The sequence below is a fragment of the Vulpes vulpes genome, chromosome 10, assembly GCF_048418805.1.
Source record: "Vulpes vulpes isolate BD-2025 chromosome 10, VulVul3, whole genome shotgun sequence".
In the NCBI taxonomy this organism is placed as follows: domain Eukaryota; kingdom Metazoa; phylum Chordata; class Mammalia; order Carnivora; family Canidae; genus Vulpes; species Vulpes vulpes.
The window spans coordinates 6,960,024-6,978,234 of record NC_132789.1 but is presented as its reverse complement, the minus strand read 5'-3'; the positions used below and the strand labels follow the sequence as shown (position 1 = coordinate 6,978,234).

The 18,211-nt window shown below is 38.3% G+C and overlaps 1 protein-coding gene across 1 annotated transcript in view; it reads left to right on the top strand.

Moving 5' to 3' along the window:
- KNTC1 (kinetochore associated 1) overlaps positions 1-18,211 on the top strand; it is a 77,691-nt gene that overhangs the window by 35,106 nt on the left and 24,374 nt on the right. Inside the window, exons 27-43 of the mRNA XM_026018897.2 lie at positions 287-385; positions 1,018-1,121; positions 1,523-1,622; positions 2,461-2,595; positions 3,134-3,253; positions 5,262-5,334; positions 5,933-6,000; positions 10,278-10,558; positions 11,118-11,290; positions 11,732-11,829; positions 12,480-12,618; positions 13,157-13,213; positions 13,724-13,887; positions 15,097-15,201; positions 15,589-15,717; positions 16,345-16,461; positions 17,675-17,784. Of these exons, the coding sequence (XP_025874682.2) occupies positions 287-385; positions 1,018-1,121; positions 1,523-1,622; positions 2,461-2,595; positions 3,134-3,253; positions 5,262-5,334; positions 5,933-6,000; positions 10,278-10,558; positions 11,118-11,290; positions 11,732-11,829; positions 12,480-12,618; positions 13,157-13,213; positions 13,724-13,887; positions 15,097-15,201; positions 15,589-15,717; positions 16,345-16,461; positions 17,675-17,784 (2,072 nt within the window). The remainder of the gene's footprint in view (positions 1-286; positions 386-1,017; positions 1,122-1,522; positions 1,623-2,460; positions 2,596-3,133; positions 3,254-5,261; positions 5,335-5,932; positions 6,001-10,277; positions 10,559-11,117; positions 11,291-11,731; positions 11,830-12,479; positions 12,619-13,156; positions 13,214-13,723; positions 13,888-15,096; positions 15,202-15,588; positions 15,718-16,344; positions 16,462-17,674; positions 17,785-18,211) is intronic.

Sequence of the window (18,211 nt, the reverse complement as noted above, 5' to 3'; positions counted from 1 at the left end):
AGGTAAATAAAATCTTAAAAAAAAAAAAAAAAAGAAAACTTAAGGAAACATTCTTGAAGAATCTACAAATGAGATTATTGTAGTTTATTAAACTAATGGCCAAGGCTTTAGCAATTCTGTGGTTTTTGAGCATTATTTAAGGTTCATGGCTAAGTAGTTTTTTCCACATCCATAAAAGCTATTTACTTAAATGTGTTTTTACTGCTTTTTGAAAGTAAACTTTAAATTAAAACTTGGATTAAAATTTAAAGCTTTAAATTAAAAAAAAATGTTTATCTCCTTTTAGGATTTATTGAAGAGATGTAGCTCAAAGTCCACCTCACTCTTTGAAACTGCATGGGAAGTAAAAGCCATGGCAGTAATAGGATGTTTATCGGACACAGATGTAAGTAAATGGTGACCAAGTAGATGTTCCTTTTGAGCATTGCATCTCTTCTTAAAACTTTTTCTCTGATCACAAAAGCAACGTATATTTGTTAAAGAGAATTCGTGAAGTTTGGAAAAAAAGAATAAAAAAAATAAATAAAACCACCCAAATTCCATTTTCTTTAATTATAGAAAATAAGAAGTAAAAGTGTTCTCATTCCATCCCTAGAAGAACTACCATGGATGATTGGGTGCATATATTTCTAGGCTTTTCTATAATTATACAAACACAGACACATTTTTTGATATGTTATAACATACTTTTATTATGACTTTCCACTGTTACTGGTCACCATTATAAAGTATGAATAAAACCATGAAAAATATTTTTAAACACAGACTAGAGACTAGAAAAAAATAGAGCTATATGACAACTTTCAGCAGAGAAAATATTTTTTTCAGTTTTTCTAAATAACTGTTCTTTATGCGTGAGAATCAGAACAAACACACAATTTTACAGTCAGAGGAGATATTCTCAGAGTACTACACAGTGGATGTAAGACCTCTACTATAGATTAGGTTGTGTCATTAATTTGCACGAAACATAAATCCAAGGGCTCTTCATGGTCAGTATGTTATGTGTCTTTGTAGCTCATATTCGATGCTGTGCTTAAGATAATGTATGCCGCAATGGTTCCCTGGAGTGCAGCTGTGGAACAGCTGGTGAGACAGCACTTAGAAATGGACCATCCCAAGTAAGATGACAGTCTCCCAGATAGTTGTGTTGGATAAGCCTCATGTTTTCACTTGACATTCACTTGTGCTTTATGCCCTTTACTGTGTCCCTTAGTATTTCATTAAAAAAAAAAAAAAAGATAATCCATGTTAATATCAACAAATTTCTAGGGTGCCTAGGTGGCTTAGTCAATTGAGCATCCAACTATTAATTTTCACTCAGGTTGTGGTCTGGGGGTCCTAGAATCGAGCCCCATGTCAGGCTCCAAGCTCAGTGCAGAGTCTGCTTCTCCCTCTCCCTCTGCCCACTCACTGGCCCCCTCCTGCTCATGCAGTTGGCTTGCTCTCTCCCTCTCTCAAAGAAATGAATAAATAAAATCTTTAAAAATCATTTAAAAAATATCAACAAATTTCCTTTTAGAGTCAAGTTATTGCAGGAAAGTTACAAACTAATGGAGATGAAAAAACTTTTACGAGGCTATGGCGTAAGGGAAGTGAATCTCTTAAACAAGGAAATCATGGTAAGTACAGTAGTTGAAAAGTCTGAACCCTGCTGTTCCATTCTGAAGGCAGCTTGGGAAATGGAATGACGACTTTATATTCTTAAAGGCTAACAGAGCTAGGTTCTTCACCACTTCCCTTTTGTTAGAGCATGAATAGGTTGTTCAGGGGCGCCTGGCTGGCTCAGATCAAGAGCAAGCAACTCTTGATCTTAGGGTAATGAGTTTGAGCTCCATTTTGGGTACAGAGATTACTTATATAAATAAAAAAAATTAAATAAATACAGACTTCTTTAAAAATTATCCAATTTTTATTTATTAGAATAGTAAAGATAAATACACACGTAACAAATACATTAAGGGTAGCCTGGGTGGCTCAGCGGTTTAGCGCCACCTCCAGCCCAGGGCGTGATCCTGGAGACCCAGGATGGAGTCCCACATCAGGCTCCCTGCATGGAGCCTGCTTTTCCTTCTGCCTGTGTCCCTGCCTCTCTCTCTCTCTCTCTCTCTCTGTGTCTCTCATGAATAAATAAATAAAATCTTTTAAAGAAACAAAACAAAACAAATGCATTAAAAAGCTAAAGGAGTATATTAAATGATCACGTTGTACAGCTTAAATATATGCAATGTGGACACTTATATACCTCAGTAGACCTGGGAGGGTGGAGTGAGGAGAAGGTAGGCAGGACTGTCATAAAATTATGATAGTAGAATATAAATCATGTTTTAATTTTTCACACAACTTAGTTTTTTTGCTGCTTGATTTTATTGTGATGAGTACTTTGCCCTTGTGAACAAAGAATTTCTGGATACTCTGAGATTTCATAATGAAGAAATGTATATACGGTCTCTGTTTTAGAGGGTGGTCAGATACATTCTCAAGCAAGATGTCCCATCTTCTTTAGAAGATGCTTTGAAGGTGGCCCAAGCATATATGTTGCCCAGTGATGAAATTTACAGTCTGAGGATTCTTGACCTAATTGATAGAGAACAGGTATGACAATTCTGTATTGTCCTTTCTTAGGTTTCTTTGTTAAGTAAATCTGTAAAAGCTCAAATCAATAAAATCCGAATAGATTGGCACAAAAGAAAGCTATACCAAGATGAAAACATTGGACGTTAAATTGACCACATTCTTCATATTTATAGGTTCTTTAGAAGTATTTTGTGACTACTTATTGGGCTTTCATACTCTTTGGTGTTTATGAAATGTAGACTCCTGTTTTATATGCACTCCAGGAACTTCTGGTTCCAGAATAGGATGTGCGTTTTCTTTTTGTGTTTTAAATGTCTTTATTTTGATATTCTATAACCTTGAGCATACTTAAGAATTACAAAATACAAAGGGTTGTATTTGAATTTAATTTTTTTGTTTGCTGTCCTCAAAACCGGTTATTGGCTTCTTTAAAACGTCAGACCATATTGTTTTTTTAAGTGCTGTGTTTTTACCTTTAAATAGAAAAGCAAGAAGTAAGTCTAAACTGTCCTTTACAAGTACCAGCTGTTTTTTTTCTTTCAAACTCTGTCTATAGGGTGAAGACTGTGTCCTTCTGTTGAGGTCTTTGCCTCCTGCTGAAGCTGAGAAAACTGCAGAACGGGTAATCATATGGGCACGATTGGCATTACAAGAAGAACCAGATGATTCTAAAGAGGTGAGATTTTCACTAAAATGTAGATAAACCAAATAATTATGGATATTAATTAACAGGGTAGAAAAGACAGATAAGCAGAGAAGAAAATCTGTTCTTCTCACTGTTAGAATGTCCTTATGTAAAAATCCCTCTGTAAATTTACTACATAGGAGAGAACCACGTATTACTGCTTTGGAGCAGTGGCTTGAGCCTCCATTGAATAATCGAGGATCTACAAACCAGAAGGATTAATTGAAGTAGTTGTTGTACACAAAGTATTTTCTGTAAAGCTTTGCAATATGAAGTGCTTTGTGTTGTGTGGGACATAGTCATTACTATCAAAGAACAATGTCAGCCACACTCAGTTGATTAAGTATCCAACTCTTAGTTTCAACTCAGGTCATAATCTCATGAGATTGAGCCCCATGTCAGGCTCCTCACTTAGTGGAGAGTCTACTTGAAGATTCTCTCTCTCTCTCTCTTTCTGCTCCTCCCACTTGCTCACTCTTACTCTCTCTTTCTCTCTAAAATTAATTAATTAATTAAAAAAATAATGTCAGCCACAGAACCCATGGACATCTAAGGGATCTTAGAACATTGGAATTTAGGAATAGTTACAAGAGTGCTGGTTCTCTTCTTTAAAGAGGTGAGGAACTGAATACCTAATTTATCCAGAATAGTTGAGATTTTTTTTTTTATCCTTTAGAGGCATATATCCCCCCAATCTGCCTCGGCAGTCCAGTTCAGTAATTTTTTACCTTTAGATAAATGAGGGTTGGTTTTTAAATTTTTTTTTTTGGTATGTAATATTTATTATGCTCTTATGTTGGGGATCTTAGGTTAAATACTTTATTTTTTTAAAGATTTTACTTATTTATTTGACAGAGAGCACATAAACAGAGGGAGTGGCAGGCAGAGGGAAAGAGAGAAACAGACTCTCCAGTGAGCAGGGAGCCCGATGCGGGGCTGGATCCCAGGACCCTGGGATCATGACCTGAGCAAAAGGTAGATGCTCAATGGTCTGAACCACCCAGGCACCCCGAGGTTACATACTTTAAGAGAATTGTGTACATCCTCTTCACAACAAGGTTGTAAGATAGGTCCTGTTTTCAGCTCCTTATAAATCTTTTTTTTTTTTTTGTAAGATTTTATCTATTTACTCATGAGAGACAGAGAGAGAGAGAGAAGAGACACACAGGCAGAGGGAGAAACAAGCTCCATGTAGGGAGCCTGACATGGGACTTGATCGCGCGTCTCCAAGATCACTCCCTGGGCCGAAGGCGGGGCTAAACCGCTGAGCCACCCGGGCTGCCCAGACCTTGTACTTTCTAAGCGTTTCACCTACATCATGTCTTTAAAGCTTTTCCTTCTGGGGCACCTGGATGGCTCAGTGGTAGAGTGTCTGCCTTTGGCTCAGGGCCTGATCCCAGGATCATGGGATCGAGTCCCACAGTGGGCTCTCCTCAGAGATCCTGCTTCTCCCTCTATGTCTCTGCCCCTCTCTCTGTGTCTCTCATGAATATATAAATAAAATCTTTCAAAAATTAAAGCTTTTCCTTTTTTGACTTTTCTTGTCTTTTTGTTTGTTTTAAACTTGTTGGTCTGGAAGATAATGATTATTCCTTAGACTTCCATTCCCTAGGCTTAAACAACTTCAGTTCTTTTTAACTTTTCCAGAGAACTTTGCTAAATGTTTAGTCCGGTAATAAATAAAAACTATTTTAAAAAAATGAAACCCAACTGACTGTTAATTAAAATGTAGCTAAAAGGTAATTTGGGGGATTTGCATATTTGTGGTATTTCTAAATCATATATCCAAGCATTCATACTGGTGTTTTTCATGTTTACATTCTGTATAATTCAATTATGATCCATTTCTTGGCTGTCTTGACTCCCTCTAACATGGATCCATTTTTTTCAGCCTTTTTTACTATTTTTTTTCTGATATTGTGGTTTTTACGTATTTGTCTGTATGTGTACTAGTGAAGTGACAAAGGAAGTAGATTTCATTTTCTGTTTTTCTTTTTAGGACAAGGCCTGGAGAATGTCTGTAGCAAAGACATCCGTAGACATTCTTAAAATACTATGCGACATCCAGAAAGGTAGATTGTACCTCTGTGCTCTCTTCTTGGTTTTGTTTTGAAGCTAGCCCTTTTCAGAAAGGAGCATCAGTGACAGCCCTTGTCCTTACCCCTGGTTTTTTGACTTTCATTGTCTTCTTTGATCCTACCCATTTTCTTTTTTCATGAAATCTTCCTTGCTTTATTCTTTTGATTAGTGGTATGAAAATGGAAGCATCTAAAATCAACTTACCATTTGTTTATATACTTCAGTAAGCTATTTAAGTCTAGACTAGATTTCTTGTGTTTATTGCTCATATTTCTCACTTATCATTTGGTCATGATCAGGCAAAAACCTATTTAAACTTGAACTTAAGTAAAACATTAATAAAGTAACTCTCTTGGGGAAAAAAGCTGCAACTTGTTTCAGAAAAGTTACCATTTCTCTTACAAACCCATAAACTTCTGTTTTCTACCTTCAGAAAGAATAATTAGATTTCCTTCTGTACTTAAATTCTCTTCCCTCAGCTTCTGAAAAGACTTGAGATAAAACCATAGCCAATTGAAATTTTAGCTTTTGAAAATTCTGATAATATGGGAATTTGGATGTCTGTTAAAACTTTAAAAAATGTAATTACAGACAATCTACAGAAGAAGGATGAATATGAAGAACTCCTGAAACAATTTAAAGTTGTTGCTAGCTTACAGGTAAAGATGTTAAGTTATCCTGAATGTTATTTCTTTACTAATTAAGTTACTAATCAGTTAATTTGACATTAGTGATTAGTCTGTCCTTAAAATCTTCTGTACTAACCTTCAGGAATTTTATTTTATTATTTTATTTTTTTACTTTATTTTTTAATAAAGATTTTATTTATTTATTCATGAGAGACACACAGAGCGAGGCAGAGACACAGGCAGAGGGAGAAGCAGGCTCCGTGCAGGGAGCCTGATGTGGGACTCGATCCCTGGACCCCAGGATCACGACCCAAGCCAAAGGTAGACACTTAACCACTGAGCCACCCAGGCATCCCACCTTCAGGAATTTTAAATACAGCATAACTAGTTTTCCTTTTTTTTGTCTCTATCATTTAAAAAACATTATGGAGATATAATTCACATACCATACTATTCATCCATTTAAAGTGTATAATTCAGTGGTTTTGGGATATTGTCTTAGTAAGTTTTCATAATTGTGATAACAATATAAAATTTGCTATTTTAACCGTTTTCCAACATACAGTTCAGTGGCATTAGTTACATTCACAGTGTTGTATGACCTTCAACAGTATCTGCTTTTCATCACCTCCAACAGGAACTCTGCTTTTTATCTATTTTATCCATTTTTACCCATGAAGTAGTAACTCCTTGCTCCCCTTCCCCTCCAGCCCTTGTAATCTCTGATCGACTTTCTGTCTCTGAATTTGCTTATTCTATATATTTCATGTAAGGGGAAGCATACAATATCCTTTTGTATCTGGCTTTTCTCAGTCAGTGTGATGTTTTCAAGGATCATCTGTAGTGTAGCAGGTGTCAGTGTTTGGTTCCTTTTTATTGCTGAATCATGTTCCATCATATAGATGGACCACATTTTGTTTATTCCTCTATTGATGGACACTTGGGTTGTTTCTACTTTTTGGCTATTGTGAGTAATGCTGCAGTGAGTATATGGTAAGCTAGTCGTGTGAACCACCATTCAGAACCCATCTGTCTGACCCCAGTACCAATACCCTTGCTTATTCTCTTTGGCACTGTTTCAGCAGCAATAAACAGTTAAGATTACTGAAAGTTGGGGGCACCTGGGTGACTTGGTTAAGCCTCTGCCTTTGGCTCAGGTCCTGATCCCAGGATCTTGGAATTGGAGCCTGTTTCTCCTTCTCCCTCTGTTTCCTCCCTCTGCTCATGCTCTGCTTCCCTTTCTCTCAAATAAATAAAATCTTAAAAAAAAATTAAAAGATTACTGAAAATAGGGGCACTGGGTGACTCAATCAGGTAAGTGACTGCCTTTGGTTCAGGTCATGATCTCAGGGTCTCATGATCAAGCTTGTATCTGGCTCCCTGCTCAGTGCTGAGTCTGCTTCTCCCTCTCCCACTGCCCCTCCCCCCACTTGTCCATGCATGTTCTCTTTCAAATGAATGAATAAAATCTTTTAAAAAAAAGATTACTGAAAATAAAAATATGTGCCTTTAAAAGTCATGAAATATATTGGCTGTGTAGAAGCTGCATTCCTTTGGGAAAAGATGCACTTTGAAAAAAGAGAAACTTCTTGGTTTAATCACTCTATGTTTATCTTTGACTAGATTATACATGGCTGATACATAATTCAAAAGGTTTTAAAAATGGTAAAAATGGTAAATTTTGTTTGTATATTTTACCATGACAAAAAATAAACTTAAGTTCTGTACTACATGTTACAAACAATAAGGAATTAATTCTTTGATTTAAAAAGTTTAAAAGAATAGATAGTGAAAAACAAGTCTTCTTCATATCATGACACTCCATCTATCCAGTTTCCCTCATTAGGTACAACCACCATCACCAATTTCTTGTGTATTTTTTCAGATAGTCTATGGTTATATATAAGCATAAACATTTCTGTGGTTCCTAATAAAGAGGGAACTGTAACATATAATGAATAAAATCTCCCACAACTTATCTGTAGTAAATATAGGAAATATTGTCTGCCTGCCTGCCTGCCTTCCTTTCTAAAGATTTTATGTATTGACAGAGAGCACAAGCAGAGGAAGTGGCAGAGGGAGAGGGAGACGTAGGCTCCCCTTTGAGCAGGGAGCCCGATGCAGGTCCCAATCCCAGGACCCCCCAGAATCATTAACTGAGCCGAAGGCAGACACTTAACCAACTGAGCCACCCAGTTGCCCCTATTTATTTCCATAAATAAGTATTTCTACATTATGCTACCCTTTGGGAAAGATCACTCATATTTTGGGGAAAATATTATTTTCAAAACTTTACATTTTATAAATATTGACTACACCATAGGTTAAGTTATGCAACCATCAAAAATAATGTTTATGGTGGCGTTCCTGGGTGGCTCAGTTGGTTAAGTGACACTCTTGATTTTGGCTCAGGTCGTGATCTCAGAGTCCTGGGATTGAACCCCCAAGTCAGGCTCTGCTCAGCAGTCTGCTTCTTTCCCTCTGCACGCCAGCCCCCCGGCTCACACACACACACGCTTGCTTTCTCAAATCTTTCTACAATTATTATCATTATTTTTTAATCTATGTAGTGATGAAGAAAGGGGAAATGCCATGGTGTTAACTGGAGAAGGTAACATGAAATTATCCATGCGGCCACAAAATGCTGGTGAAAGAAACTGAGAAGAAATACCAAGCAAATGGTCACTGCTTATTAGGTTAACCAGTTCTCAACTGAGGTGCGTGTTTGCACCCAGGGGATACTTGGCACTGTCTGAAGATATTTTTGATTGTCACAAGTAGTGCAAGGAGAGTGCTGGTGGCATCCAATGGTAGAGGCCAGGGGTGCTGCTACAATGCACAGACAACCCCCACAATAAAAAATGATCCAGCAAGATTGAGAAACCTTGCTCTAAAGTGTGGCATCAAAACAGAAGGTCTAGGGGTGGTCTAGGGGTCATTTGGAAGAGCACCTGACTCTTGATTTTAGGATGAGCCCTACATGGGGTGTAGAGATTACTTAAAAAAAAAGGGAGGGGGCAGCCCGGGTGCTCAGTGGTTTAGTGCCACCTTCAGCCCAGGACCTGATCCTGGAGACCCGGGATCAAGTCCCACGTCGGGCTTCCTGCATGGAGCCTGCTTCTCCCTCTGCCTGTGTCTCTGCCTCTCATTGTGTATATCTCTCACGAATAAATAAAAAATAAGAATTAAAAAAAAAAAAAGAAAGAAAAAAGGAGGAAGAGGTCTGACTCACTATTTCTACCTCTTGGTATTCTTCCATGGGCCCCAGTGGGAATTTTTTATTGGGTCAGAAAAATAAATTCTAGGTGCAGAATTAGAGACCAATCAGGAATAATTACAAAAAGGGACAAAGCTGGGTTCTTCAAGCCACCTGAGTAGAATCACCCAAATCTAATACTTAATCTGGCCCTCTTGCTATTCAGGGCTCTGCCACAACAGAGAACCATCTAACACTGAGAAATAGTGTCAATAGTGCTGATGCTGAGAAAATCCTGGGCTAAAATGGTTTTTCCTCTTTTCCAAACTTTTTATAATGTTAGTTTCATAACTTAAAACATAAAGTCTTACATTGTTAAGTTAAAAGGGAGTAATCTTTGAGGGAGAAATGAGAGGTTTGAGACCTTCCAATGGTTTTCTTTTTTAAGATTTTATTTATTTATTCATGAGAGACACAGAGAGAGGGAGGCAGAGGCAGAGGGAGAAGCAGGCTCCCCACAGGGAACCCAGTGCAGGATTTGATCCCAAGATCATGGATCATGCCCTGAGTCAAAGGCAGACGCTTAACCACTGAGCCACCCAGGCCTCCCCTGCCAGTGATTTTTAAAAACAGATGAAGAGGGGATCCCTCGGTGGCTCAGTGGTTTGGCGCCTGCCTTTGGTCCAGGGTGTGATCCTGGAGTCCCGGGATCAAGTCCCACGTCGGGGTCCCGGCCTGGAGCCTGCTTCTCCCTCCTCCTGTGTCTCTGCCTCTCTCTCTCTCTCTCGCTCTCTCTCTCGCTCTCGCTCTATCATAACTATATAAATAAATCTTTAAAAAAATAAATAAAAAATAAAAACAGATGAAGGGATGTCTGGGTGGCTCAGCGGTTGAGCATCTGCCTTCTGCTCAGGTCATGATCCTTGGGTCCCAGGATCGAGTTCCGCATCAGGCTCCCTATGAGGAGCCTGCTTCTCCATCTGCCTATGTCTCTGCCTGTCTCTCTGCGTCTCTCGTGAAAAAAAAAAATCTTTTTTAAAAAAGTAAAAAGAAGAAACAACAGATAGATGAAGTAAACAGACGTGGCATGCTATCCTGCTTGCCTTGCTAGGAGAGCTTCAAGATCTTCCTGTCCTTCGGAGATTATAGCAATGGTTCCCTGGTCGCAGAGCTCCGCGAACAGTACATGAAAGCTTATGAAGTCACACAGAGCAAACACAAATCTTGGAGTGCCACAGAGCCTGCAGCCACAGAGGACAAGAGCCTTAGCGCTAAGTCCAAGCTACACAGACAGGTGCTGGCTCTACATATGTCCATGGAAGAGCAGGAGGCCGAGCTGACCTTGCAAGCCTTGAACCACGGGAATCTGGATGCAGCTCTGAGTAGGTGCAGGTGAGTCCCAGCCCTATGCTTGCACAGCTTGTCTCTGGAAGGAACACTTGCTTCCTTGACTTCTTTGGTGATAGGGTAAGGCCAGTGACATTTTCATTTTCACAGAAGTGTTCTTGGTTTCTCACTCAGAGCCTAGTGTGGACTTCTGGGTCAAAAGCCATATCATAGGGACGCCTGGGTGGCTCAGTCAATTAAAAGCTTCTGACTCTTGATTTTGGCTCAGGTCATGATCTCAGGGTCATGGATGGAACCCTGTGTCGGGCTCCACGCTGGGTGTGGAGTCTGCTGGAGAGTCTCTCTCTGCCCCCTGCCCCCACTCCCTCTCTCTTAAAAAAGAAAGTGGTAGCATAGAAGGCAAGTAACTCACATGGAGTCATTGGGTAACCTAATTGTTGAATTTAGGTTGCCTTTGTATTCTGACAGTTAATAGTGTCCCAAGTAAGTTGAATGTTATAAAGACATTTTAAATGATGGTGGTGGTCACATATTGACCCAAGAAAGGCAAATGCATTTGCTTTTGCTCTGCGTGCTCTACTTTCCAACACATCCTTTCTTCCAGAGACTCATTTAAATATCACTGCAATGTGGACACCGGGAAATTGCTGTTTCTGACATGTCAGAAGCTTTGTCAAATGTTGGCTAACGATGTTCCGATGGCAATACCTGTCGGCCTCAATCTTCCTTCTGAAATACATGCTCTAGCTTGCCAAGCTGCCACCATCTGTAGCCCAGGTGACAAGTTTTATAATATACATAGTTTTGTGTTCTTGGCTTCATTTCCTACTAGTCTCCCACATGCTATCTCTGTACAATTGGATGTTGTGGTGAGGACAAAAGATCCTCTCCATTTATAGTAAATTATGGGGATTACTGTTTGAAAATATTTACAGGTATTAACAATGTCATTTCCGACTGTTGATACTCACTTTGATGGGACTGTGAAATTCCTTGCGTCTCCATATATGATCTTATTTCTCAGCCGAGCTTAAGAAAAAAGTTGAACTGCATTATTTAGGGTAGTCATAGTTTTATGGAAGCTTTTCTCTCTACTTTGTGGCCTTTAGAATTTTGTATGTCAGTTACTGGAGGATTGTTTTCTTTATTCCAAAGACATGAAATATTTTTTTTTGACATGAAATATTAGTGTAATGATTTTTCTCCATTTTCTTTCAGATTTTTTACTAGATGCTTTAGAACTATGTAAATATACCTTAATGGCAGTAGAGCTTTCCAGACAGTGCCAAATGGATGACTGTGGAGTTCTAATGAAAGTAAATTGCTTTTGGATTTCTTTTCCTTAAACAAAACCCCTGCCCATCCTTTATGTACCACTTTTAAATCACTTGTGTAGTTTACAAAAATACCAAATCTGTCTCTTGTGTTTTCTCATCTGAGGCCAGAAAACTCAAGGGCATGAGACCTCTTTTCCAGTCTCATTTATTGGCTACTTTAAGTTGCACTGTCATTTAAAATGTTGGACCTCAGGCAGCCCGGGTGGCTCACTGGTTTGCGCCACCTTCGGCCCAGGGCGTGCTTCCCAGGATCGAGTCCCACATCGGGCTCCCTGCATGGAGGCTGCTTCTCTTTCTGCCTGTGTCTCTGCCTCTCTCCCTCTCTCTCTCTCTGTCTCTGATGAATAAGTAAATAAAATCTTAAAAAACAAAACAAAACAAAAAAAAAACGTTTGGCCTCAAATGAGGCATCTCTGGACATTGTCCTTCTTTTAGAATAACAATTTAATCTTAAATGACGTTACTATACTATAAGCCGCAGACCTGAAGAAACAAACTACACTGTTGGTTTTGACCATCAAAACTGTTTGGCTCTAATATATCTGATCCTGGGTTCTGCCTGGTGAAGGTGGTATTTGTGTTTTTGGAGTGTTTTTACTTGTGTCATTTCCATGTGATTTGGTGTTTAGACTTCCTTCGGAACTCACAAAGATCCATATGAAGAGTGGTCCTACAGTGACTTCTTCAGTGAAGATGGAATAGTTCTTGAGACACAGATGGTACTCCCTGTTATTTATGAATTGATTGCATCACTTGTGCCTCTTGCTGGTAATTGTCACTTGTGTTATTTTCTGTGTATTTCTGCCTTATACTAGTTTTGACTGTGGAGGTCTGGAACTAGAACTAAACACCTTAATATGGTGAATCTGGCAGGCATAATGTTGAGCAAAAAAGCTAGACACAAAAGAATGTCTGTGTACCATCTGATTTCATTTATATAAAGTACAAGGACAGGTTACAAGGAAGCCGTGCTGTTGGAAGTCAGGAGAGTGGTTGATTAGGTTACCCTTGGGGGTGGGCAGTGGGCTAGAATGGGGGAAAGAGGGGGCTTCGGGTACTGGTAAGGTTCTGGGTTTGTTTTTTGTTTTGTTTTGTTTTGTTTTTGGTTTGGGTGCTGTTCTGTGGATATATTCACTTTATCAAGTTGTACACTTAATCTATGTACTTTTCTGAATATATACTTAAATGGTTTTTTAAAAAGCGACAGTATGCTTTAAAACATTATTTGATAATAGCATAATATTTAAATATCTCTTGGAATATGAGTTGTTTTATTTAGTGTTAAATATTTTACTCTGTTTTGTAGAAAGCAAGAGATATCCCTTGGATTCTACAAGTTTACCATACTGCTCTATTAATGAAGGTATTTGACATCAGAAATGTACACTGTTGTAAATACGCCAATACAGAAATTCCTTGAAATCTTGGATACGAATCTGACTTAATGTTCTTGATATGGTTATTTAATTATTATAGTCCCAGTGTTAGTCTTCCAAAGGGTCAGGAGAGTGTGTTATTTGGCTCATGACATTAACGTTTATGAATCTGTTCATAAATTTTGCCCCCCGCCCCCCCAAAAAAAATTTGGCCTTCCCAATGGAGAAGTGGTGTTTTTTTTTTTTCCCAGCTAATGACTTAATAAGCATCTCAAAATAGACAAGTTATAATCATATTTAGTTATTTTCTGATTTAAATCAAGTCCATGTTAATTCTCTCATTTACTTACTTTGAGAACCAATTCTATGATCATCATCTCCACTGAAAACATAGGCTGTCCCTGGAAACAATTTTCAGTAATATCTTTCTTTCTTGAAAAAAATCTAACTGGATTAACATACTTTTCCTGAAATGAAACACTTCTATCATTTCACAGGAGACAACCTTATTTTACCTATTATAAACTCCATCTCTGCCCTGCTCCAAAACCTTCAAGAATCTAGCCAGTGGGAGCTGGCCCTAAGATTTGTCATTGGTTCATTTGGTACCTGTCTTCAGCACTCTGCATCAAGCTTAATGAATGACAGTCTGAGTGGAAAGGTATAGTTTCGAGAACAAATGCTTTCACTTTGGATGAATATAGATAAAAGTACTGCCAAACAAAGGAATTTGGAGTTCACATTTTCTCTTTTGACTCTGAAGCAAGGAAATTGATAATTTGTCAGAGTTAAGAAACAGTTGCTGAGCAGCTACTAAGATTCGGGTGTGGTTCAGGGTTCTTGCACACTCATACTCAATCTCAACAACCCGAGAGTCTCCATTTTGCAAATGAGGAAGCCAACTGAGGGAGGTGGAATTAGTTGGCTGAGGTTTTAGGTTGCAGTGATATGTCTACTTATTCCAAACTCAGTGACCACATTATGTCAAAACTCTGCTATTTGTTTTATTATGGCCCAAATTATTAAAATTGTTACCTGATGGCATCATTGAAAAGAGTCTAGAAGGGGTGCCTGAGTGGCCCAGTGGTTGAGCATCTGCCTTTGGCTCAGGTCATGATCTCGGGGTCCTGGGATCAAGTCCTGCATCAGGTTCACTGAAGGGAGCCTGCTTCTCCCTATCCCTAGGTCTCTGCCTCTCTCTGTGTATCTCTCATGAATAAATACATTAAAAAAAAATTTTTTTTAAGTATCTAGAAGACAAAGTACCTGTTGATAATGTTCTTGTGAAACTAGTCTCTGAGAGAATTGTATTCACTGCTATTCTATTGATATTTATTAAATACCATTTTTAATACCATTTTTTTTAAAGTTAACTTTATTTAGGTATAGCTTTCAAAATTGCACATTTTAAGTGTATCAGCCAATGTAGTCACCGTGTCACCAACACCACAATCAAGAGAGAGTATTTGAAATGGTTCCTTTTTGCTCCTTCCTAGTCAGTTTCACCACAATCCCCCCACCCATGCCCTCCGGCCTTAGTGATTTGTCATCATAGATTAAATGCCAATACAGGGGATCCCTGGGTGGCGCAGCGGTTTGGCGCCTGCCTTTGGCCCAGGGCGCGATCCTGGAGACCTGGGATCGAATCCCACGTCGGGCTCCCGGTGCATGGAGCCTGCTTCTCCCTCTGCCTGTGTCTCTGCCTCTCTCTCTCTGTGTGTGTGACTATCATAAATAAATAAATAAATAAATGCCAATACATTTTGCATATAATGACGAATTTCCAAAGTTCCTTAATATTTAAGAAAAGTTTTTAGAATGATGCATAGATTGAAGTGGGCCTAAAGATTCTTTTGTTCTTTTCTAAAAGTTGTTTGGAGAGGCCACATTAGTTAAATCAAAGCATGTTGTTACGGAATTGAAAGAGAAAGCCATTACATTTATCAGGGGAAATGCTACAACATTATTGTACAAAGTGAGTATCTGTTCTTGGTAAGCTCTCTTTTTTAAAATTAATTATTTTTCTTGCTCTCTTCTGGTTGCTTCTTATCTCTCAGTGAGGATAAGAGTTGGGTGGGGAGGGGGTGTTGGGGTTTGAAGAGAAGCTATGGAATTGTCATGTAGGGGAGAAGAAAGTAGGAGTTCTGTGACATAGAGAACTTGTTAGAGTTGTTTCCTTAAATTTATAATAATGATAAAGGATGTTAAAACTAAGTAAACAAGTTGCGACTAAGTTACTTTAAATAACTTTTCCTGAAACACTCTTTCCTAAGGTCTATAATTAAATTTAGTAACAACCTTCAGAAACCAGGTTCTGTTTTGATTGTAAAGACTGTCTTCTCTTGATGCTTTCTTCTGATAGGTATTTAATTGTCGCCACGTGGATCTTGACTTGGCGTTGGGTTACTGCACTCTCTTACCCCGAAAAGAAGTGTTTGAAAAACTCTGGAAGCTCATAGATGAAGCATGGCATAATTATGACAAAATTTTGGTATGACCGATGGAAGCACAGCTTCAGTTCTTGAAGTATTAAAAGATGTAGGGGAAGAAATGAAATTGGCTTTGCCCCCAGATCTTAAAGACTTAAGCAGAAGAAATGTCGAGCTCACTCACTTACTTTCTACCAGCTTTTCCTTGAGTAGTGGCACACTAATGAACTACATGCATGTTATAAGCATTGCTCAACCCCCAAAATTTTAATATTGTTTACTTATTAAATCTGTATATAGTCATAGATCTTCACTTATATTTACCTTAGTGTATTTGAAATCTTAGACATGAGCCAATACTTTTTTGTAGGACAAGCGTAATGGACACAAAAGTTCTCTCTGATGATATTTGTCTTAAAATTTGCTTTTTATGGGTGTTTTGTTTGCAGGGTAACCAAAATTTGGCCTTTTCTTTGAAGGAAAGCCAGACTAAATTTATGGTATCATACTACAAGTTGAATGACCTAATAATTGTATGAATAATGACCGTGTAGAAAGCAATATGTAACATTCTACACTGTTACCACGAAGAGAGGTTATGATTTTTATTGTTGGATTTTATCTAAAAGGTGTTAGAACATATTCACATATTTTATTTGCAATTGAATTTTATATTTTTATTTTTTTAGGCAGTATCTCTGGTGGGCTCTCACCTGGCCAGCCTCTATCAGGAAATAGAAATGGAGCTCAAGTTCTGCGAGCTCAGTACTGATGCCCGGTGGGGTATTCGTCTTGGCAAACTTGGTGTGAGTATTCTTTGGAATGCCATGAAATTTCATCCATTGTGATTATTTCCCTAGGAAAACAAAGCTCTCATTGCCCTTTCTTTGGAGAAGAATGTATATTGTAGACTCATAAATTTTAGTTATATTAAAATTTAATTGGTGTTTTAAAGAAATAAGGACCGTTTGCTTCATTTCTTTTTTCTATATTTTTAAGGAAATTAGAAGAGGCTTGATATTTTTGTCTACTTAGCTTTCTCATTTATAGAAATATATCTAGTATTAACATCCAAGGTGTTTCAGACCTGACCTGTAGCCTCATACTTTTGTGCTACTGTTTGGTTAAAGATAACATCAATGTATATACAGGTATGCCAAGAACTCTCACTAAGGAGGGACCACTGGGTGGCTCAGCAGTCTTCTGCTCAGGACTTGATCCTGGAGTTCTGGGATGGAGTCCCATATCAGGCTCCCTGCAGAGAGCCTGCTTCTCTCTCTGCCTGTGTCATTGCCTCTCTCTCTGTGTCTCTCATGAATAAATGAATAAGAATCTTAAAAAAAAAAAAAAAAAAAAGAATTCCTACTAGGGAAAATCATTTTTCACTTTGTAAAAACAAAACCCTATTTTCTTTATACTCTGAATGAAAAACATTTTATTTTATTTTAGTTTTTTTAAAGGTTTTTAAATTTATTCATGAAAGATGCAGAGAGAGAGGCAGAGACACAGGCAGAGGGAGAAGCAGGCTCCATGCAGGGAGCCCGATGTGGGACTCAATCCTGGGACTCTGGGATCACGCCCTGAGCCGAAGGCAAAAGCTCAACCGCTGAGCCACCTGGACTGCCCAAAACATTTTATTTTATACACACATAGTAAGGTTATCAAACGTGTAATCACTGCAGAAATGGTATGTGTTTTGATGCCTAAATCATATGCAGTCATGGGACTGGTTATCGCTAACAACCATGCTCAACTGATGAAGAGCCAAAGGTTAGTGTGACTAAGAGAGGTATTTGACCCACAGCCAAGTATACCTGAATCTTAGGGTGATGGTCAAGGTGGGTGGGATGATTTAAAAATAAAAGAAAAAAGAAAAAAAGAAAAAAAAAAAAAAGAAGATGGAGGAATCTAGAAAAATATTTCTCTATAAAAAGGATAGTAAAAAAGTAAATTACCATGGTGCCCTTTTTCTAGTACATTTTACTTTATTGGGTTTTTTCTTTTGCTTTTTATTTCTAGATTTCTTTTCAGCCAGTTTTCAGGCAACATTCTCTCACCAAGAAGGACCTCATGAAAGCTCTCATGGAGAATATAGATATGGACACAAGCGTCATTTTGGAATATTGCTGGTAATTCTTTAAACCTTAGTGGTATTTTTGCTGTTAGCTTAAAAAACAGGTACTCCTTACTGCAAGAAGATGATAATAAAGATGACTATGGTCCATGGACCTCTGATGTTTTCTTTTGTTCATCCCCAAACTGAGTAAATCTAGAACCAGATTAAATTTTCTTAAGTTATCATGTAACAGTGTTTCCCAGACTTGCCAAGTGATGAACATCACCTAAGTCACCTGATTTTAAATTATAGATTCCTGGGCCCTTCCCTTGTGGTTCTGACTCAGCAGATCTAGGCTGAGCCCCAAGAATCTGATCCTTAATAGGAAGGAGTTCCAGATGATCCCCATGTTTAGAAAGTTTGGGAATATTGTTATGAGCAATTGAACGTATAAATCAGATTAACTCAGGGGCAGGGTCATCTTAAGACATAATGAAAAG